At 37.1% G+C, this 24529-nt stretch overlaps 2 protein-coding genes across 2 annotated transcripts in view; both read right to left on the bottom strand.

Annotated features, from left to right (window-relative positions):
* Positions 1 to 23353, bottom strand: part of LOC142341558 (late histone H2A.1-like) — a 305796-nt gene extending 282443 nt beyond the window's left edge. The window contains exon 1 of the mRNA XM_075392585.1: positions 23325 to 23353. The gene's annotated coding sequence lies outside the window, so the exon portion shown is untranslated. The remainder of the gene's footprint in view (positions 1 to 23324) is intronic.
* The window catches only part of LOC142341555 (cell division cycle protein 16 homolog), a 32397-nt gene continuing 8812 nt past the window's right edge, over positions 945 to 24529 (bottom strand). Inside the window, exons 3-8 of the mRNA XM_075392580.1 lie at positions 17983 to 18102; positions 15013 to 15187; positions 8475 to 8618; positions 2881 to 3107; positions 1631 to 2217; positions 945 to 1398 (exon numbers count right to left, since the gene is read on the bottom strand). Of these exons, the coding sequence (XP_075248695.1) occupies positions 1143 to 1398; positions 1631 to 2217; positions 2881 to 3107; positions 8475 to 8618; positions 15013 to 15187; positions 17983 to 18102 (1509 nt within the window). The 3' untranslated portion in view covers positions 945 to 1142. The remainder of the gene's footprint in view (positions 1399 to 1630; positions 2218 to 2880; positions 3108 to 8474; positions 8619 to 15012; positions 15188 to 17982; positions 18103 to 24529) is intronic.

The raw sequence follows: 24529 nt of genomic DNA, 5'->3' as shown, positions 1-24529 counted from the left end.
AACAGAGCTTCAAAAAAATACACCGCCCCAATACAAATCAAATTCTTTGAATTTAAAAAACCAAGAGAAGGCCAATAGAAGCCTCAGCTATCATTTTGAGGCTCTTAAAAATAAGAGATAAAACGTTAGAGAATTAATTCCTAAGTTTCAAACAAAGTTCTAATTCGGTGTGCAGTTTCAGTTAGATTACAAAACTATACTCAATTCAGCGTCTGAACTTAACGCTATTAAGCTTAATACTAATGTCATCAGGCAATCGCTCTAAGGAAGTTTGATACCCTAATGCACTATGCCTTAATAAACGTGCTTTATCGGTTTATCCAGTTTCTTCTGATGTGGTTCTTGACATTCGCCATATTCACTAGATTGCGTAATTCAATGCGTGAAAGAAGTTCAAAAATCAGATCAAAAAATAAAAAAAAACAGAAAATCAATGTCAAAATGACGCCTGTGAACAAAAACCCTATAGCAAGAAATGAAAATTTAGTTCAAACAAAAAACTAGGCCTAGAATGAACTATGAATTGATGGGGAAAACCATTTAGAAAACAAACCGATCCAAAAAATCGAAAAAACCGTTAAAATCTAAGCAAAATTGCCGCATGTGAACAAAAAACAATTAGCGAATTTTTGTTCAAACACCGCTTTCTCACAACACCACTTTCTACTTCAAAATTAGAGCAAAAAATTTTGCTCCATTTCCTGTTTCGGTGTGACCAAAATCACTACTCCAATTTGACTTCAAAAATCATGAAAATGTGTGAACAGATCTTTAAAAGACAGCGCCCCAATACAATTCAAATTCTTTGAATTGCAAAAAATAGGAGCGCAGAAATAGCCGCCTGGAATTTCTGACGCGGCTATTAATTATACCAATGAAAAAACTCCATCTTACTCTTAAAGGGATTTTGCGAATATTGCGGATCTTGTAAATCTCAACTAGAATTAAATTTTCGAAAACTATATTTATCACTTCATTTTGTAAAATCAATGTAACAAACATCAACATTCAATTACCACCCTTTATAAGTGCAACGAAAAATTACTGGTTTTATGGCAAATAAGTAGACCCGAGGAATCAAAAATGACTTCTCAAATTCAAAGTAACGCTAGGTTTACGGCTGTTTATTTCAACAACTAAGTCTAAGCAAAGTCATCCAAGTCCATTAAACTTGAGTTCGGCTGTATTTGTGAATCGTCGTCATTATTCGAGACAGTAGACACAAAGCTCGCAGAAGCAGATTCTCTCGATTGTCGGTGAGCGAAAAAGGATGAGGAGGCACTCAATCTGTTACGAGTTGCCATCAACACATCTCTTTGTGGAAGCTTATCTTGTAAGCAGGAAAAGTCCATATTGTTCAGATCACCTTCGTGTTTTTCTTTTCTCGCGCTGGTCGACCTACAAAACAATAGGTTCAACAATCAAGCAAGGTTTGGAGCGCATATGTAAGCAAACTCCCTAGAGGTACAAGACTACCTAGAGGCCATAAGGATATAGTGCGATTTCCAGACTAAATTTGGTTATGTGCTTCTGGGTTCTTTTTTTTCTGCGGGGATTTTTTTGGTGAAACAAGTCTTGAGAGAAACCTAAGCGTCTCGAGATTTTGAAATCAAAAGATTTAAAACCATACCGTAGTTCATTTAGAGTGACTGCCTCAAAAGTTGCGACCACATTTGTACAATCGCCTGCAGCCAGAGCTTTCTCAAGTGCTAACTTCAACATTGCCACAGTGAACGCATCCTCTCGCCTTAGTGACAAGGCTCTGTGGAAGTACGAAATAGCTTCACTCCAGTTGAACAAGTAGCAATGCACTAAGCCAAGACTAGAATACGTTGATGCACTGTTTGGATTTAGTTTTAATGCACGTTCGTGTAATTGCACAGCCTCTTCGTACTTTCCGGTTGCACGATAAACGTGAGCTAAATTATTAAGTAAAGGTTGCCATTTTTGAGATGGAACCTCACTTTGCAACTCATCTAGTTTCTCCATCGACATCAGGAGATACTTTTCAGCAGCATCTAAGTCACCCTTGATGTACAAAATGACACCCAGTTCGTGTAAAACGTTGGGATCTTGAGGAGCAATTTGGAGAGCTTCTCTCGTAAACTTTTCAGCCAGTGATAAGTTGTTGGTGACGGTGTACTCCAAACCAATGTAGAGAGACGGTAAGTGAAAGCCTCGCATCAATTTCGCAGCTGTAAAATAAGCTGCCATCGCCTAAAATCACATATCACATAGCAAGTTATTCAGTATTCATTAACATAACAACTATTGTCGGGGGAATTGCTCTCAAGCGACTCGCGAGGAGTTGGCTTTCGTATTTGCTAACTTATGCTTATGGAGTTTATCTTCGCTGGCGAGGGAGGGAGAAGGGGAGGGGGTACTTTAATGCCCTCGGGGTCATATCTCAACACGAAAACTCGTTGCAGACAAAAACTTGCAAAGAAGAGCAGCAGGACTAAAATAATAGCAAAATTTATTTGAGACCAATTAACTAACATACATGAAATTGATGACAAATTTGTCCTCAGAGTATACGGAACCCCTTAGCAGATGCTTATTATTTTTTGCTGTTTAAGCAGCAACTTTCGGAGCCCCAAACAGCACTTTGCGCCTATTTTTTGAAAATTGTACTCGGAATCAGGATAAGATTGCACGACAGTATTTTACAGAATATCACGAAATTCGGATAACTCATTTTGAGATATAAAATTTAGCTATTATATATGATGATAACAAGGAGGAACACAAGTTAGTGTTTGCTCACAATTGTCCAACTCGTGAAACAAAAAAGCATTTTCGGAACAAAAAAATCGTCAGATTCATGCCCAACACTTCTCATCCAATGGAAGATCCAATGGAAGTAAAAGACGTAGTTACCTGGTCATGTTCGCTCTCAGCTGCAAAGGAGTGTGCATTTACCAACCAGCAAGGCCCATTCATATTGTCAATGGATATTGCACGTCTTAAAAACCGCCTTGCAGGGTCTTGCTTCCCAATTAGGAAATAATAGCAGCCCACTGCTAGCCATGACACTGCACTTTCAGGGTGAAAATCAATCAAACTGTGGGCCAAAGAGAACAGCTCGTTGCTTTTACTCAATTCAACTGAAACAGAAGCAGCAGTTCATGAAAACATGTTAAGGTATTTCCAGTAAAATGCCACTGATAAGCAAGATTTTTTTTCATTTTTGGTATTTGTAACTTATTATCGAAAAAAATATATTTTCAATTCTTTTGAGTATGAACTATAAAAAAGAACATAGTTATGGAGTAATGTAGTGTTAAGAATTATAAATGAATCAACTGCACGTACTGAGGTTTAAAATTCTAAGGAAATTACAATGTTTAAAAAAGATCTTGGCAAATTAAGAGCAAAATTAAGAGCAATATAATTTAAGATGAGTAAAAAACAAATGCTAAAAAATGCTAAATGTACACTTAAAATTGTTGAGAGAAAAAAAGTGAAAGGAAGGCTAATTCTACGATTAACACTTCTTAGAAGAGTAAATTACGCCCCAAAAACTAAGTCAAATTAAGTTTAAACCTGAAAGAATTGAGAATATAGTTAAATACCCAAACCGTTGGGTCTTTTATGAACTCAATGCAGAAATGTTTTTATTGTAGTTTTGAGAGCCCGCTTTTTGGGATATGCCGCCTCATTACGAGAGGTAAATCGTTATACCAGTCAATTGCTTTTTTGAAAAACGGTTTTGCATTATTAATTTATTTGCTCTGCTCCAAATGACAGCATGTTTCTACGTTCATTCATTTTAACACTAAGGGTGGCTAGCAGTTCATCGAATGCTGGTAGATCAGCTTTTAGAAGCCTGTTAATTTTATTCGCGAGCACGAAGACTAAGACTCAAACAAAACTTATCAAACAGTTCCTTTCTATAAATAGAACTCAATTCCGATTGGAAAAAAATGTAAAGTATAAATAAGAAAAGCATCGCATGAACTATTATCAATTGTAAAATCGATTCTTGTAGCATTCAGTACTATTGCGCATTCTCAGAACTCGTGAGATTTTCTCATCTCGCAGAATACCGGACGACAGCGAAACTAAAAACTCAGAAAATAATTCAAAAAATGAGGATAGAAATTGTACTTGAAGCTTCACCATAAGAAAAAAAACTTCCATTAACTTGGACGAAAGAGAGCTACAATTTTTTTTGTATTAATCTCTCTTTTGCAAAAACTTAAATCAACATTATTAATCAATATTTACCGGATATGCAAACGAGAGAAAAAAATTTACAAACAAAACAAAATTGCGAATGGGGAAAATTTAAGAAATTCTGCGCACCATTTTTTAAGCTTTTTTATTCATAGCTCTTTATTTCTATCGACAGTTTTCTTATTTTTAGTTTGAGCTGATTGAAACAATGAGAATTTCATTGGCTTCTTAAACTGAAATTAACTTTAACTCTTTACTTTTACAGTTAATTGTAGCTTTTTTTAAAATTTTGCGTACAGCACCTGATTATTGTATTATTTGTTTTACTGTACATCCTGTTAAAGGTAATTCAAGTCTTTTACTGCTACTACTAATAAACAGTGAAAATTTCAGACGCAATTGAAAAATATTCACTATTTTTCTCCTAACTCTGGATATAATCATTAGTCTTTATAACGATGTTATCTGGTTAATTAGAATTTGTCTTCATTAATATTGGATATATTGAATAAACGGATAGCCGAGAATCGATTTCTTAACATCAGAGAAACAGCTCACTAACATAACCGACTCACATCGGGCGAATTGCTCTCAAACGACCGGTTGCCTTTGTCAGCAGCTAGCCAAGGTTTAGTGACCTCTGGGCGCCACCTCTTTATTCCGTTTTTGAAGACAGAAGTCAAATGGGTCAGACAAAAAAACGACTAAGCAAAAAATTGCATAAACGAGACAAACAGGATTAATATATTTGCTACAAATTGCTTTTGAGACCATTTAACGATGATTTCCTAAAAAGTGACTGTTAGGTCAATTATGATAAAAAACAATTCTATCATAACTCATTGTTAATGAGGATCACAGATGATAACATTATGCCACAAAACAGCAGCTGAAGTGCGGCATCAACAAAGAGGGAGAGAGTGAGAGGGAGAGATAAAACGGGATCGAGAAAGAGAAGGAAAGGAAACCTAACCGACAGAAAGAGAATGAGACACGAATTTTTCTATGATGGGATTCGACTCTGCCACTTCTAATTTTCTAGCCTTGTTAGTAAATAAACCATACAGAAAAAAACTGATAAAGGCAAAATCAAAATTTTCAACTTCGCATTAAAAAAATTCACAACGACTTTTGTCTCGAAAGTTATGTCCAGTAACCCATCGCCGAGACTTAAAAAGTTTTGTTGGCCAGCAATAGTCGTTAAACTCGGAAAAGGACAAAATAGTAAAAATTTCGGAAAAAATTGCTAATTTTAACAAAATCTTGCTAAAATTCAAGATATTAAAATCTTAAGAACCATTTCTTTGTCTCAAGAGACTATTTGGTATCCCTGTTTTAATCCTGAAACAGTTTAACAGGCTCATACAGATCCAAACACATGGAACTTAGGAACTTATGGAACATAAGAACACACGGAACATAAGAACACATGGAACATAAGAACATGGAACATAGGAATTTTCCAAAAACTTGAAATTCTAAATTTTATCCAAAAATTACAAAAACTGGAGTCATAGAAAAGTTGATCACCATCCCATTCACTCTAGAAACTATGCAGCAGCTTACTATCAAACCTTGGAAGAGGTCCTAGGGCCTCTGCTGCCGGAAAAAACTCAAAAACATGAAAAAACTTCGAATATTTTTAAAAAAAATTGCTGAAATTCTTGATATTAAAATCTTAAGAACATTCCATTACATCTATAAACTATGCAGTAACATATTATTAAAGTGAGATCAGTGGCTCTTGAGGCTAGAGAGAATTAAAAAATGACAAAAAATTCAAAAACTTGCAAACCTGCATGCAATTTCGAAAAATTGCATGTTTTATAAAAAAAATTGCTAAAACTTGTGATATTAAAAAGTTGAAAATTAATCCATGACCAACAAAAATTTTCCAGTAACTTATTATTAAATCCTAACGGAGGTCTTCTGACCCTTGGGGCTCCACAAGCCGAAATAAAGAAAATAAATCAAGAAATAAAGTAAAAAAAATTGAAAAAAATGCAAGTTTTGTAAAAAAAAAAATGCTAAAATTCGTGATGTTAAAACCCTACAAGACATTCCAATTAATGTAGAAAACATACATTAACCTTTTTTCAAAACCCAGAGGAGGTTCCTTGTATCTTGAGGCTGAAACAACCTAAAAAAATGGGAAACATTTTCAAAAATTTGAAAAAAGCAAGTTTTTTCAAAAATTTGTGACATTAAAAAGTTGAAAATTCATTACCAATAAAAATTTGTCAGTAACTTATTATCAAACCCCTCAGGACGTTTTCTGGCCCCAGGGACAGGAAAGACCTGAATAAGGGGGAAAAGTCAAAAAATTTGAAATTGCTTGTTTTGTCAAAAAAAGTTTGTTGTTGTGATGTTAAAAAGTTGGAACCATTCCATTACCACTAGAAACTATGCAGTAACCTATTATTAAAACCTAAAGGAGACACCTAGGGCTGATAAAAATCAAAAAATGTCAAAACATTTTAAAAAGCTTGAAAATAAAAAATAGTGTAAATTTGCGAGTTTTTTGCGAGCGGTTGGTTGTCAGTAGCTACAAACGGGGGGGGGGGGGGGGGTCCACCTGATGCTGATGGAAGGGGGGGTTGGGGCAACAGTGGGGTGGGGGCAACAGCGCAGGGGGTGGGGGACAATAGTGGGTGGGTCACCAGTGGGGGTGTCTTCAACCTCTAAGAACCGCCCTTCACACCATAAGTATAACTATAAGTCTCCAAAACAGTTTGAGCAGAAGCAGAGCTGAAAGGCTCTAAGAGCACTTAATGCCCACTGGGCGCTACCTGTTATCCCCTTTTTGAGGACAGAATGTCAAAAGCGTCAGACGAAAAATTGGTCAAGCGAAAAATATCATAAAAAAGACCGACAGGGCTAAAATAATTGCTACAAACTTCGTTTGAGAGCAATTAACAACATTATTTAAAAAGACGAAAAGGAAATTATAGGAACTCATCTCTATAGACGTCTCTGAACCCTGTTTTCAGTTTCATTTGAGCTTACTTTTAGCAATTTGGACCTCACGTAATACAGAAAACCTATTGCACTTTTTGGGAAACAAAACAAACAGTTGGGTTAAATATTTTGATAAACAGTTGGAGAAGTTAGATTTACTCCGTTTTCTTCTAGAATACTGGCATAAATTTTGGATTCATACACTAATTCGTTAACGCCGAATTCTAAAATGAAACAACAATAGTATTTCTGTAACAAATGAAAAGCATCCGACAATTTTCGTGAACAAAAATGATATTTTTTCTACAAATTGTTGTATGTACTAAAAATTAAATAAAAAATTATTCAAAAACACTGCTAGACAAAAGAGACAGTTAAAAAAACGTTAAATAGGGATAGTTAAAACATACCCGGCAGATGGCCGGAAAATAGCCGCCGTTGATTCCCATAAATCTGTTGGGATTGAAAGAAAAGAAAATATCAACAAAATGATAAAAAAATTTTAAACTTGATTTTATTTGATGTCATTTTGTAATTCAACATACTCCTGTCTCTCAGTGAGAGGCTAGAGGGTCTAGTATCAATACCAATAAGCATTATAGATAGTAACTAAAACTTATGAGAACAAAGTTCAAGTACCGGGCATCTAGAAATGGGCCTTATGGGTTCATCCCGTTTCTATTTCTGACTTTGATTTTTTTATACCGACTCTCGTCAATTTGAATTGCTTTGCTGAGCAGCTGCGGTTTAAAAAGACTTTGAGCAGAATGACAGAAGAGTGAAACTAGCCTAGAGAAGTCAAAAACATTTCACGCAAAATGTCGAAAAAGCGGCAAAATGGGTCAAGCGAAAAAAAAAGTTCGACGAAGTAAAGAACATAGCAGGACAAGTCCTGACGTAAATTTAAAATAATTTTCATTGACTAAACAGAAAACTAGACCTAGAACGGACTATGAATGGCTTGGGAAAACCATTTAGAAAAAAATCCTATAAAAAAATGAAAAAAAAAAAACAGTAAAAATTAAAGTGAAATTGCCGCATGTGAACAAAAAACCACTAGCGAGAAAGCGAATTTTTGTTCAAAGTTTTCTCACTCCACTTTAAATTTAGAGCAGAAAAACTTCACGCCGCAAAACCACTCGCTTTTTCGCGCCACTTCCGGTTTCGGCGTGACCAAAATCACTACTCCAATTTGACTTCAAAAATCATGAAAATGTGTGAACAGATCTTTAAAAAAAGACAGCGCACCAGTTTTAAAGGTGAAAAAGCGGGACAACATACAAATACATATGATATTATTGTTATGAAATACCATTAAAAGAGAAGTAAAGAGTAACCTAAAACACTAATATGTAGCAGGAGTGATGGTTTGAAGAAGGGCTCTGACTTCAGAATTGATTTGGTGATTGTGTAACACTGGTAGAATTTGTTGTTGAAGAACAGTCGCTCTGCCAAACTGTTACTCACTTCGTTATTCTTCACTAAAAGAGAATAGATATTTCACCAGTTTTACCAAAACTAGTTTGAAAACCTTATACTTCAATGATAAAACATAGCCGGCAGATCGGCGGCAAATAACCGCGATAGAATAACCCAAACACGCAAGTAGTATTAAAGTTTGAGGCACTGTCTAGGTGCGCTCTATTGACGTTCAATTGGTCGGTTTTTAAAATGTAAACTTCATCAGGTGAGCGCATGTCCTTTTACAGAGACTTAAATCCAGAAACTTTCACGCAATTGACCTAGCAGTTGAGGCAAAAGAGTTAAAAAAGTCATCATGAACACAAATTAAACTGGTGTCACCAAAACTGAATATAGCAAAAAACATCACTGAAAACAAAAAATGCAGAAATCCTGACGCAAAATTTGAGAATCCTCCATAGAGCGATTATACGAATACATAGCAGGACAAGTCTTGCAAACAATTCAAAGAGTTTTCACTGACCGACCAAACAAGAAACCTGACAAAGAGTAGTCTCTGAAAACTATTTAGGAAAAAAGACGGCTAACTTGCGGGGAAAAATAGAAAGCAACAAACATATCACTTCGCAAGAAAAAGAAACTTTACCGGAGTGAAAATTACCGGCCAATAAAATCAATTCAAATTCTTCAATTGTAAAAAACTACAATGATATCAATAACAGTCTTGCTATGACCTCCCGGGTAATAAATTAAACATAAATCAATTAACGTCGGATGAATTGCTCGCGTCGGGGCTCAAGTTATTTTAGGGGTGTAGCTTAGAAATTTTTGGGGCCCTGATAGGCGTTCGCACCCGCGACCTCCAGGATAGCAGTTACACAACTTAACCACTGAGCTACAACCAGTTACAATTACTTTTATAATAGCAGCAAACTTCCGAGTGAGAAGAATCAAAATCACACAAAAAAGGTCGTGAAAATTTTGCATAAAAAAGACCAACACGTTTACAAAAACCGCTTCAAACTTCGTTCGAAAGCAATTAATGAAACACGGCTGACATATTACCAGAAAACAGCTGCGATAGATTTGTAGACCTGCAGTCTGAAGAAAATAAAAAAACATAGTTGACAGATTGCCAGAAAAAAAATGCAATAGCTTTGTAGACCAGACGTTTCAAAAACATATTTAAAAAATTATACCAAAGAAGTAACTTCTTTTTATTCAATATTGATAAATTAAAAATTTAATAGGAACCTGATTTACTTATTGATGCTTCTATTAGCTGTTAAATAACCTTCAATTAGAGTAACACACATTTATTAGACCTCATCCCTGTGAATTATAGCAAAAAAATCTATATCAGAGTGACGAAGTCATTTTCGAGGGTGTTTAAGTCACGTTTGACAAAACACTTGATCGCGCGAATGAACACAAAACTCACACCACTAAGAGTAAATAATGACGCAATTTAGTTAAAAGTACATGAACGAATGAAAAGAAAATGTTGACGACAAAATTAACGAAAACAGGAGAAGACCAATAATAGCCCCAGATATCGCCTCGCGGCTATTAATAAGACGGAAGATCAGAAATTTCAGTTTTTTGCTGCTGAGACGTCACTTTTGGCCACAAAAATTTGTGTAACTTTGTGTTGTTTCTATTAGCTGCCCTCAAATAACGTTCATGTAAAGTGGCATATACTGAAATGACGTTATCTTCTTCAACTGAAGTGGGCAAACTCAATTTAAGAGCGGAAAAGTAATTTTGAGAGGAATGTCATGCGCGACCAAACAGTTAATCTTCAAAAATAACAAAATAGATGCGCTAATACGTGCAAAAAGTGACGTCACGCACGCAATTCAGTCAAAATTGCCTGAATTGAAGGAACAAAAAGTAGGTTTTAAGAAATTGTGACGCCATATGGCTGCAGCAAATATCTTGCAGACGAAAAACACCAAGAAAGGTCCTGACCTACAATTCAAAAAGTTTTCAATTACGTAAAAAAGAACTACACCCAGAATGGACTATGAATGGATTGTGAAAACCATTAAAACAATCCTATCAAAAAACCATTAAACATCGAAGTGGAAATGCCGCATTTGAATAATAAACCACTATTGAGAGAGCATTTTTTTTCATACACCGTTTTCTCACTTTACTTTAAGATAGGAGCAAAAAATTTTACGCCGCAAAACTACTTTTCAACCTACTTCCTGTTTCGGTGTAACCAAAATCCATTCTCTAATTTAACTTCAATCACGAAAACGTGCAAACAGAAAGACACCGCCCTGATAGCATAAATTTTTTGAATTGCAAAAACCACGAAAAGGCACATAATAGCTCCACTAAGCTATCACTGACGCAGGTCATTAACTTATCCGACTAATGTCGGCGTGGATTTGCTTTCGCAGTAACTAGTGGTTCAAGACTCTCTTGTCTCTTGTAGGCATTACGAGCATTACTGCCCACTGCCCGCCATATGAACGTCTCTCACGATGGCTCTCCACTGACGCCGATTCTGTGCGGTCTGCTTGGCAATATCGAACCAGCAAGACTCCCATTTCTTGTGAGTCATTTTGAGGGGTTTCAGGAAGGGTTGGAGCTCTTTCTTCACTAAGCGCCTCCATGTATCCTTCGTTCCTCCGGGGGGTCGCGTCCAATTGTCAGCTTTCTCAAATTCGAGGCTACCGTTCGGTATCATGTCTGGATCCATGCGTAAAGTGTGTCCCAACCATGTCAGCCTTCGCTTTTGTATGGTGGTACTGATGTCTTCCGCTGCTACACCGAGTTTGGTGAAGCTTCTTCGGTGGAAGGAATCGAGGCGGTGAGTGTCAGAGATCTTTACGGGACAGGATTCACATCCGTACAGCAGTACGCTTTGGACACATGCTTTGTAGACTTTAGCTTTGATTCTCGTTGAAATTGATCTTTGTTTCCAAAGCATGTCAAGCTGTTTAAGGCGGCCTGTCGCCTTGCCAAGACAAGTTCGGATTTCGTGGGATACATCACCATCAAGTTGGAGGTTGCTGCCCAGGTAAGTGAAGGAATCGGCTTTTTCAATCGGTTTTCCGTTACAGGTCATTTGGTCCTCGGGGCAAGCTGAGCAGAACTTGGTCTTGGAGAAGTTTATTTCAAGCCCACCTTTTGCAGCAGCCTTTGTAACTAGATCGCGAACTGTCTGCGCATCGGCTATGTTGTCTAGTAGGCAGATATCATCGGCGAAGTCAAGATCAGTTATTATCATATCGTCGAGAGCGATGCCGAGGAGCTGCTTTTCGGTGGCTTCATGCATTGCCCAGTCGATAACAAGGTTAAATAAGAAAAGCGCAAGTATCGAGCCTTGTCTAACTCCAGAGACGATCGCGAAAGGTTTCGATAGTGAATTGTACACTCTTACTGTGCTGAAGGTTTCTGTGTACATTGCTCGAAGTACCTGAATGAGCTTAGGCGGGAGTCCGTGACTTTCGAGGATGCGCCAGTTGGTCTCACGATTGACGCTGTCGAATGCAGCTTTGAAGTCAATGAAGACTAATACGGTCTGCCGGTCGAACTCGTATCTTTGCTCAACTATTTGCATGATTGCAAAGATTTGGTCGCGGCAGCCGCGCTTCGCCTTGAAGCCCGCTTGATTCTTGCGGGCGACTGATTCGTAGGCAGGTTCGATCTTGTTTTTCAGAATTGCCTCTAAAATTTTAAAAGCGATGTTAAGAAGGGAAATGCCACGATAATTAACACAATTCGCCTTATCTCCCTTTTTGTGAATTGGGACAATCACGGCTGTCTTCCAGTGATCTGGAATCTTCTCGTTGTTCCAGATAGAAATCAGGAGGTGTTGGAAGTGGGGGAGCAGTTCATGCAAGCCATATATGAAGAGCTCGGGTGGAAGATTGTCGTCACCCGCGGCTTTGTTGGTTTTCAGCTTGGCTATTGCTAGCATGATTTCTTCGGGACTAGGTGGATTGGTACCAGCTTGTGCAAGGAATTGACTGCTGATGTTGAGGGAGGCTGTGTTCGCTGTTGGTCGATTTAACAAGTTTTAGAAGTGTTCCACCCATTGATTGGTCTTCTCATTTGTGTCAGCAATAAATTTTCCATTTTCATCTTTAACTGTGTCGATGCTGGGATCTTTGGTGCCGGTTACTTTCCTTACCACATTGTACATCTGGTGTTGCCATGTTCCTCTGCGGTAATTATATCATCAGTGGTGGATTCGTAGAAGCGGTTTTTATCTATCCTGACTTGCCGCTTGATCTCTCTGGAAATATTTTTCTTGGATTTGGTGGTCCGAGCTCTGTTACGCTTCGCAATCAATTCCAGGGTTGTGCGCGAGATCCAAGGGTTCCGGATGGGCTTCTTCTTCGGTATACACTTTTCCGCGGACGTCGCCAATGCTTCTTTGATTCCATTCCAGCAGCAATTTACATCGCTTCCGCTTGGCAGCTTCTCCAGTTTGAGGGCTAGCTCCTTTCGAAAGCTTTCGGCTACTTTCGGAGTTCTGAGCGCATTGACGTCCTGTCGGAAGCATTTTGGAGTCTTTGTGTATACTTTCAGTTTGACTTTCATCTTGGCTTTGAGCATTTTGTGGTCCGATTGAAAAAGGCAGTTCTTCTGGCCGACGGATCGCAATCTTCGTGATATCAGGATGAAATCTATCTGGTTTCTGGTGATCCCATCGTTGGATATCCAAGTTGGTAGGGTCTGAGCAGGTTTTTGGAACGTCGTGTTTGATACCACAAGATTATTGCTCATTGCGAAGCTGATGAGTTGGCCGCCATTATTGTTTCGATCGCCAGTGGCAAACCTTCCAATGTTTGCCGATTCGGAGGACAGTCTTTCTCCAATCTTTGCATTGAAGTCTCCTGCGACAATAATTACGTCCTTTTTGGGAATGCAACCCATCAGCTTTGAGAGTTCCTTAAAGAACTCATCGTTGATGTCATTTGCTTTGTCTTCAGTTGGGGCATAACAGCAGATAATTGACAGCGGGGTTGGCTTTGCCTGGATACGGATGTAGCAGAGGCGAGGTCCCATGGGAATCCATTCCATGACGTGGGAGGCGAATTTCGTTTCGACATCTATGCCGACACCGTGTAGGCCTTGCTTATGATCGTATCCTGAGCAGTACCGCTTGTAGGATGGGCAGTCGTTCACATCGTTGATTGGGATGGAGGGTGATCCTTGAAATCGGGTTTCTTCTATGCAGGTCACGTGGATGTTGAGAGACTTTAATTTTGAAGCCAGTAATGCCAGGCTTTCGGGTGGTAACAGGGTGCGAGTGTTCCATGTGGCTAGATTGAAATGAGATTTGGAGTAATTGACCGACTTGGCATTGCTACCCGATGCGGCTGGTTCGGGCGCCCCAGTTACCGCTGGGAACGTAGCTTTCTGTATATAGTCTTTCGCTCGAGTGTTCAAGACTAAGAAAGTATGATTACCTGGGTCGCGGTAAAAGTGCGAGTCTCATCTAAGATTGCCTCCATAGCATAGATTACTATTCTTCAGCAGCTCCTTGCTATTTCCTTAGCAGCTCGGTGAACTGTAGCTACAATTTAAGCTCTGATAAAGCTGCTGAGGGACTTAATACCCTCGGGTTTTGTCAGTTTATTCCGTTTTTGAGGACACATTACAATTATCAGACGAAAAATCGATCAAGTGAAAAACTGCATAAAAAACCAACAAGACGCAAATAATTGCTATCAACTTAATTTCGTTCGAGAGCAACTAATCACAATTTCCCTTGCCTACCAGGCTTTACGAGACATAAGATAGTTTATAGAACTAAAGATGCATTTTGGGAAAGAAGACAACTTAAGAATAGAAAAATTTTCTATTGACATCAAACAAACATCAGCTCTTCAACAATGGGTGGGCATTTGCACATATAAGAGCGCACAGAACTATTCATATTATGTATAAATGAAGTCATACACCAAACATAACCAACTAGCGTCGTTTTATCAGTAGATAGCTGCGGCTTGGGGGAAGCTAGCTTCAGCTTAATAGAGGGGGGGGGGGGAAGCGGGAGCAGGGCCAAACTTTAAAAACCACCCTTAACACCATGAAATTAAGTCTCTTAAATAGCTTCGATGAAACGCATAATTAGAGACTAGTGAGCCCTAAAGGCTTAATGCCCTCCCGGCTTTATCTTTCTATCCCGTTTTTGCGGAAAAAAATTTAACTGGTCAGACAAAAAAACGATCAAACGAAAAGTCGACAGTACGAAAAATTGTAAAAACTCCAGAAGGACTAACATAACTGCTACAACCTTTATAAGAGAGCAATTAAAAAGTAGATTGACCTTAAGAAATCAAATCAACCCAATGACGCACCCAGCAGTCAAAATAACGAGAGGATCAGGAATTCAATGAACTCCGAGATCAATTTGATTAGATAAACTGAGTAGATTAAAATCGCTGCATTAGATGCCCTTCTTATATAACGAATTTGACTCACTCAAAGCTTGTGAAATTTGGGGTGAGAGAGAAGCAGCGATGGAGGATACAGGTCGAGACACCTTGTGATACTTCTTCAGATTGTTCTCATAAAGAAACTTGACCACTTTCACACAGTCTTCATTCGGGCAGTGCTCATTGAACTGTAGGCTCGTGAATAACTCCTCCTCTTCTTGCTAAAATATACAAAAACCACAATGTCTTTACCCATGAAATTAATTGGAACGTTCTTTGAAAAAGGATTCTTGACTTTCTCTCACATGAAATCTGATGTTCAGTCTGATGTTATTGATCTCCTTTCACTAACACTTTACGAAACAAAATAACTGAAAATGAGAAATAGTTCTACGCCGCTTCGAAGAGGAAACTGTTAGCTTAGCACAATTGGGAAAAATTTAATTGATGTCAAGCACACTTCTCATTGTGAACGAAAAAAGCATGTAGTCAAATGAAAACAAACAAACAAGTATTTCTTTCACACAACCGAAATAGCTGAGAAACAGATTTACCAGCCGTAGAATATAGAAACAGGGAGCTTAGTTGATTCGAGTTGCCGAAAAATGGAAACTCATTTCAATTCGCAAAGCATCGTTATATGAAAATCTTCGGCTTTGCACAGAAATCCTTCATTGACCATGGAAGCGTCTATAGTAAACTCAAACGACCTCAACATTAAGATAGTCAAGTGAACCATTTGTGATCAAAAATTAATCATGCAATTCAGATAAAAACTCACCGCTATTGAGTGCAACAAATGACTTCTTCAGATACGAGCTCCAGCCAAAAAACAAACTATTTCCGGATCAGTTTCGGTAACTACATCAAGGCTCGCATCTGCCCAAACAAGCTAAAAAGGAGTGTTTGTAAAACTGAGTTCTGATTTAATTGGCAAAAAACAATTTCACGTAAAAAGAACAGAATTAAAAAAATCCGAACTTGAAAAGAATTTTTAGTGTAACTACATTAATTTAGTCAATCTTACCGAGCACAAAACTAACAGAAACAGGGCACTAATGAACAGTATCATCAAAATACGTGCGTCCTTTGCATCAAAGCAGTCACAGCAAAACTAAAAAAATATAACAAAAACAATTTTAGAAAATAAGACCACAACAAACTACATAATATAATTTTATAAAACTGTTACCTGTAACGTCATAAGGAAAAACATTGAAAAATATTAAATAATTAACACTGGGAAAAAAATTTCTTGTGTATAGCCATAGTGAGCAAAAAAAAGTAACACCTATAAATAAAGACCAAAACAACCATCTAAGGTCGGGCGAATTACTCTTAAACAACCTGAGAGCAGTTGGCTTCATCTACCTCTAAGAACTGCCCTTCACACCATAATAATAATGAGTCTCCAAGTAACAGTTTCCGTGAATCGCATACGTGGAAACTAGTGAGTGGAAAGGCTCTAAGAGAACTTAAAGCTCGCTGGGCGCTACCTGTTTATCCCATTTTTCAGGACGAAAAATCGGTCAAGCAAAAAATCGCATTAAAAAACCAACAGGACTAAAAACATACCCGGCAGATTGCCGGAAAACAGCCGCCGTTGATTCCAATAAGCATGATTGGGATTGAAAGAATAGAAGATATTGAAAAAAAAAGATTTTTATACAAAAACATTTTTTAAGTCGACGATTTATTTTGATGGCATTTCGTAGTTGAACATAACGTACTTCTGTTTCTTAGAGAGAGGCTACAGGGGCTAATATCAATACCAATAAGTATTAGAGATGGTAACTAAGACTTTTAGGAACGACGTTCAAATAGCGGGCATCTAAAATTGGGATTTATGGGTTTATCACGTTTCTACTTCTGACTTCAATTTTTTATACTGACTCTGTTCATTTTGAATTGCTTTGCTGAGCAACTGATGTGCAAAATCACTTTTAGCAGAATGAGAGAAGAGAGAAACTAGCCTAGAGAAGTCAAAAAGATATCACGCAAAATGTTGAAAAAGCGGTAAAGCGAAACATTTTTTTATTCGACGAAGTAAAAAAACATAGCAGGACAAGTCCTGACACAGAATTCAAAGAATTTTCATGGACTAAACAGAAAACTAGACCAAGAACGGACTACGAATGGATAGGGAAAACCATTTCGAAAAAAATCCGATCCAAAAAATCGAAAAAACTGTAAAAATCAAAGTGAAATTGAAGCATGTGAACAAAAAACCACTAGCGAGAAGGCGAATTTCTGTTCAAACACCGTTCTTTCACTCTACTTTAAATTTAGAGCGAAAAATTTCACGCCGCAAAACCACTCGCTTTTTCGCTCCACTTCCTGTTTCGGCGTGACCAAAATCACTACTCCAATTTGACTTCAAAAATCATGAAAATGTGTGAACAGATCTTAAAAAAAAGACAGCGCCCCAATACAATTCAAATTCTTTGAATTGTAAAAAAATAGGAGCGCTATGATAGCCGGCTGAGAAGATGAGGGCGGCTATTAATCATTGTAACAAACTTCGTTTGAGAGCAATTAACAACAGACAAAAGTTTTGGCAGCATATCATTAAGACTTGACGCCATCTTTATTGAAAAAAATTTACCGACGAACAAAAACAATCATTATCAACTTAAGTTGGACTAATTTATCTCATACCACTGGCGAGACGTTGCCTTGGATAATTGCTAGCTTTAGCTCATTTACACTAGCTTCACTTGGCTAGAGCAAGAAAAAGACGGCAAAAGCGAGGAAGGGCAGAAGTGGGGAGCGGGTCTCTAAACCTGCCCATATTATTTTTTAAAAAAACTGATTTCATAATCTACTTGGCATTTCAGCTATCAATTAACTACTGTTAAAATTATAGTTAATAATTATCAATTAACTCCAGTTATTGTCAATTAACTCCTGTTAATATCACTCTGGTTAATAAGGAATTCGAGTTTTCAGAAAACAGATAATGCTTTAAATAACCAATTCAAGTGAACGCAAGCATTTGATTGACAAAGTGACTCACTCCTGTTAACAGATGATGTTGGGTTAACCTCTGGAACGCTTCATGGCAAAACACGTCCAATTTTAGAGCTTCCCTGAAATTGTTTTCAGCAAGCTCCCGATTCTCGATTGCTTCGTATACCTATAACAAAGCAACAACCACACTTTAATAACATGTGTGTATTGTCGTTTCAGAATAAAATTGTCGTGTACGTTAGTTTTTTGCCGTGTAAGAAGAGACCGAAACTAATGGAAACCAAAGTACCCTAGAAGTGAATAAAATCAATGACGGATTACACCACCGATAAACCTTGAACCAAAAAAGTCATTGGAGATTTGTTCCAAACTGTACATCACATACTGACGAGACAGCAAAACTAAACGCGTACAAAGTGCGGGTTGCAACTTTCACATCTCACGCTTAAATACATCACAACAAATATCCACAGCTTATTAAAAATTTCTGACGTCCGTTTGCCCTGATATCCAGTCGAGCATTTCTTTTCTGTATCTGAATCGGTGATTAAAAGTTTTCCTTTGAACAGGTAAAAGTATCGGCTCGATCTTGACATCATAGTCAACTTCCTGTAGGCCTGCAGTCCGTTCTCGTTGTTAAATTAGACTGAAAATCAAATTTGTTTTTTTGAGAATGAGAAATCTGAGTTTGAGAAGACAAAAATCAGTTCACAACTGTCACGTGTCTACAATTGTGATACATTGAATAATTTTCATTTAGATTTAAATTTTTTCATATTATATAGTCTTTAACATTCCGCCTCCCTTGAAGTATCTTCAACATTTTCAGAACATAGATAACCTCCCAGAGATAATGTCGTTGAGATCAGAGCTGTTTCCTATGGATAAAGCCGAAGTGTTGCAAGATGTGCCTCTTGAATACGACTACACCAGATGATCAGCTTTAGTTAAGAAGGAAATTGTAAAATTTACAATAAAAAACTTACTGTTAATATTTCACAAAAACTTTGAGATCCGAGAACAATTATTCGTAAGCAACTGCTTAAATTGTAATAATTTGGCATTTCAGGGATTAATTACTTTTCACTTTTCTAGAAAATGAAACAGCACTAAACCTTTTCTTTAGCAATTTTGTCGTTAAACGGGAGTGAAAAAGCGCTACTCAAGAGATTTGATCAGCAATATTTGAAGGTTTCTCACGATAGGACGGACCTTCAATACAACAATTACGTACGAACAGACGCATTGGGAAAGAGACTTCAAGGCAAACAAAAGTTGGGCTCGTACTTATATCGATATTCTAATTTGTTTGAGGCTTATTCATCCCGACTCCAAACGCGATGACTCACAGGCATGTAGATACTGATACCGCATCTATATATATATATATATATATATATATATATATATATATATTATTTATATATATATATATATATATATATATATATAATATATGAATGTATATATATACATAATACCATTTGCAAAAATAATACCATTTTTGAAACCTCGGCACTTACGAAGTAAGTGCCGTAACAATTTTTGACTGGAGTTCATGGAAAAGAAAAGAGAAAAAAAATTATTTAAAAATATAGGATACTAGCTCCTCATTATTCAGCAAGTAACTTTCTTTGAATTTATGATAAAATAGCGATATTTTTGGCCAATTTTCGTCTTCAATATTTTGTGCTAGAACTTCATTCTTTCTCAGTATGTTAAATAACCTTGCACAACGATATGAAATAGAGGATCGCTCAAACTGCTTTTTAAAGGAGGGAATTTTTAGGTAATTTTTGGTAGACCTTCTAGTGTTTCTGGTACTATGCTCATATTCAAAGAGTTCATTTAGATAAGTTTCGCTATGCATCTTTTTCAATGATTTCAGGACAAATTTCAGCAGCTCATATAAATGAAACTCGAATACTGTTAGCAATTTATTAGAGATAAAAATGTCCCTGGAACTACCTGACAATTTCCTGAAAAAATGAATTTTAAAATTTTTTTCTGCAGATTGTAGATAGGTAAAAGCGACGAATAACTGCAACAGCCATATACCAAAATACCGTATTGAATTATTGGGTTAACATTGCTTCGGTAGTAATCAATTAACTGTTTTCGGGGTACATAGTGACGCAGCTTACATATAATACCACACTGTTTTGAGAGTCTTTTCTTAATATATTCTATATGTGATTGAAAGCTTAACTTACTATCTAACAAGATTCCGAGATACTTACAAAGATTTCCAACTTCAATTAAAACATCATCAAACTTAAACACTGATTTGGAAGCACTATTTTTGTTCCCTATATTCATTTGTACGGTTTTTTCCATATTTAGTATTAACTTATTAGCAATCAAACAATTATTGATGTTCTGCAGATCTTCCTGCACTGAATTATTGTCTTTATTGATTGCGGTGAGGTTTGTATCATCCGCAAATAAAATAACATCAAGAGATTTGCAAACTGTTGGCAGATCATTGATATAAATGAGGAACAATAACGGACCCAAAATTGAGCCTTGTGGAACCCCACAAACAATGGAATTCCACGATGAACAGGCCCCATTAACAATAACCCGCTGCTGTCTCCCATTTAAGTATGATGTTATCCAAGTTAAAGCTGGGCCCCTTATACCAGTGTTTTCGATCTTTTTTAATAAGATATCGTGCTCAATGGTATCAAAAGCTTTTTTAAGATCAAGAAAGAAACTGATAGCTTTTACATTTTGGCAATTCAATCTTATTTTTTCGACTAATTCAACAAGAGCGTCAATTGTACTGTGTTTAGCACGAAACCCAAATTGCTTATTGAAAAGCAAATTATGATATTCCATGTAGGCATATATGCGAATGAACAAAGCACGTTCTATAATTTTACTCCAAACAATTAGAAGAGAAATTGGTCTGTAGTTATTTTCATCTAGTTTTGATCCATCCTTGTGAAGGGGAATTACTTTAGCCTTTTTCAGATCATCGGGAAACATTCCTTCTTCAAATGATTTATTGATTACCTGAGTTAGGTATGGAATCGTGATATTTGATGATAACTTTACTATGACATTAGAGATATCATCATCACCGGATGAAAATTTATTGTCTAGATTTTCAATGATTTCTCTTACCTCGTCAATGGTTATTGGTTTTAGATACATGGAGTGGTTAACTTCGTTCATCTCAGGTAAAGGAACATGTTTGATTTTTTCTTTCAACTTCGGACCAACATTAGTGAAGAATGTGTTAAACTGCTCAGCAATGTCAGCGCTGCTGGAATCACTGCAACGTTTACTACATGAGTTTAGCGCCGGTACTTGCGAACTTTTGCTATTAGTTCCTTTTATATCATTGATTAACTTATATGTTTGCCTTGAGTCTCCCATACATGATTCAAATTTTTGTCTATAATAATCTTTTTTAGCTTTTTTGACACATGTTTCAACCTTGTTGCGTAATAATTTGAATTTTGTCGCTGCCTCATTATTTAGCGGATTTTGTTTCATGTTTCGATGTGCTTTATTTTTTTTGAAGCGCAAGTTTTTAAGTGAGTTGGTAAACCACTTCGGTACCTTAGACTTTTTATCGGTCAAGCATTTCAGAGGAGCATACTTGTTAGTGGTTTCCAAGAAAACGTTGTTGAATTTAGTAAATAATTCATTGGTACTATCAGAATCTGAAAAAGGACATCGATTCCTTAGGCTCCAGTCTAAGTCAATTAAGTAGTTCGACAGTTGCTCTTGATTTTTTATAAAGCTTATGTCTCTAAACGGCAGATAGTTTTGTTCAGCATCAACATTAATTGGCCACTTCATTAGGATAGGATAATGATCCGAGAAGTTTTCATGAGTTAGTACAATAAAATCAGGGCTGGCCAAATTTTGATATATAAAGTGGTCTAGACAAGTTGCGGAGTTAGAAGTTTCCCTGGTAGTTTCCAGATTGGCAAGCTCAAAATCATTAGAAGATATCGTACATAAATAATTAGATTGTAATTGGTTCTTTACATGAATGTCAATGTTAAAATCACCAGTTATAACGGTAGGGCAATTTAGGGACGTTAACTCATTCAAAAAATTATCCAATTTTTCGACGAATTTTAGTTTATTTGTTCTTGGTGGATTGTAGACAGTAGCCAATTTAAAGCTGTACTTTTTATACTCTAATGAGACAAGAAGGGTCTCTTCCATATCTGTTGAGTGTGTTTCTAACAAGGACATGGAATCCTGAATTTGTATCATCACACCTCCGCCATGTGTGTTTCTATTCTTAATTGCATAATTCTTATAGCCAGGAACCAATAAGGAATCGATGTCATCGTTATCAGTTAACCAAGTTTCGGTGAGACATATTACATTTGGTGGAGACTCAAGACTATGAACAAGTGCTTCCAAATCATTAAGATGTTTTTTTAACGACCGAACATTCACAGTTAATATAGACATAGTAGTTGGTATAATAGCACTAGGTGGGAGAAAGAGATTAGGATCCAGATTCTTGACTTTTTCTGATAAAAACTCGAGTATCTTTAAAGCAGCTCTGTACAGTATAAAAGTCGTATCCCAACACTTGACCACCATCATATAGGGAATTGATTTTATAAACTCTATTGTCACCTCCAGCTTTGACGTAGTGTAATGTTCCTTCTCTTGACCAAACTTTCTCGATGTTGTTGTCACTCTTCATTAAATTAAAAAACTTCAGTCTAGGCGCAGTCATGTCTTCAAAAATTCGAACGTTCTTCAGTTTGTCGAAATTTTCCAGATTTTTCTTGTTTCTTAATAAATTTACCTTCGCAACTCTCCGGGAGAAACGAACAATCAGAGGACGTGGACCTGGCTTCTTAGTCGGGACTGGATGAGCAATAGAGATATCGTTTGCACTAACCTCAGCATCAAGTAAACTAGTAAGATCAATAACTCTGTCCATAACATCTGCAGAACTTTCAGGCATACCAATTATTCGCACATTCTCTCGTCTGTTGTACGATTCCAGCATTTCACTTTCACATTTAGCTTTCAGGTCACTTCTTTCTTCGGCGTAAAAAACTGTTTCTTTAAATTCCCTCGTGATGTCTTCTCTCAAACTTTTAAGGCTCTCATCAACGGCGTCTTTGATTTTCGTAGTCAGTTGATCTTGAATAGTTTTGATAATATCGGGCATTGACGAAGCTACTGCTGCTTGAATTGCTTCTTGAACCGTTTTAGTAAGGTCACTTTCATTGTCTTCCGGGCTCAATGCACTACATAGACGCTTGTTGTCTGCTTTTGCGAGAGGTGTTTGATCGTGGTATCTTAGATCTGGCATCTTTTGTGCGTCTTTACTCGGTGAAATAGTTATGTGTTGTGCGTCTTCACTCTGAGAAGTAGTCATGTTCGTTCTCTGAAACTATTTAATAAGTTTATCACAACAATTAGGCTAAAACTGTCAGCGTGTTGACAGAGACGGTGGTCAGCAATGAGCACTATACTCAATGAGTTTATTAATCACCTATTAAGTGAAGCGTTTTAACTTTTTCAAGCTTTTTCTAAGTGAGATAGGATGAATAGAATTAACAATAATGGTAACTCGTAAATATAATACTGCAAGGCTGAGTTGAGAAAACTATTCAAATAAGCAATGTTGGAGCTCATCTGGGGGCAAAGTGTGCATCGGTTGAGTACTTATTGGGTTAACGGGACGAAAAAAGAAGAAAGGGGGAAAACACCGTGAAATCAGCAAAAGTTTTCCACTTATGCTTCATATACTTAGAGTTGAAAGACAAGTCAATTCATTAACATTTTGGACTGTATATATGGTTAGCTGCCCAGTAGCATACTAAAACGGGCTTTTATTGTTTTATAAGTTAGGATTTTAGCACCAAAAATTAGTAAAACTATTAAGGATTTCGAGTTATTTTTTCGAGTTTTAGCCAGTTCTTTCGTACAAAATAGTGTCAGTAGGTACTGCTTCACTAATTTATGGTGAGCTTCCTGGTTTTGCAATAGGTCGGATAAGCTCCCCACTTTCTGTTTTAATGTGACACCTAAAATCAATTTGTCATAGTTGTACGTCTCAGTTGTACGTAGTCTCAGTGGTACGTCCAAGTATCCATTGTAATTGTAGCATGTTGTCCTCAACGATGAGGTGTAAGTCACCCTTGCTCATTCCTGCATCGCCCGTAAACCAGTTTTTTTTCTGATTTGAAGTGAGGATGGCATAGTCTCTTGAGCTGGCATTCCAAAATGAAAATTTTCATCGTACCAACAATCTATAGCGCTCAGGTAATTTTTCTTGTTTTGAGGCTCCGTTTGCCGTTCGTTAAAGCCCAGAAAAAATTTCTTACAACGATATGAGCAAGTATTGAGGCATGGGTCTCACGGGTCATTTGACATTGATTTCTATGATGATAACCGCTTGACTGCCACCTCCCATAACACGACGAAAGTTGGTGATCTTGGAGTTATAGATACCCAATCCATACCTTGTTGCGAGCTGTAATTAAAGATGGTGTCATCTATTTCGCTAAGTCGTTTCTAGCACCAACGAAGTTTGTCCCAATGTTTGTAAAAGTTTTTCAGATTTTCTTCGTGTAAGGGCGGAGCGTTTCAGTGCA

The sequence above is a fragment of the Convolutriloba macropyga genome, chromosome 6 (assembly GCF_964194025.1).
Source record: "Convolutriloba macropyga chromosome 6, txConMacr16.3, whole genome shotgun sequence".
NCBI lineage: Eukaryota > Metazoa > Xenacoelomorpha > Acoela > Convolutidae > Convolutriloba > Convolutriloba macropyga.
Note: the sequence above shows the minus strand (reverse complement) of the source record. Positions and strands in the feature narration are given on the sequence as shown.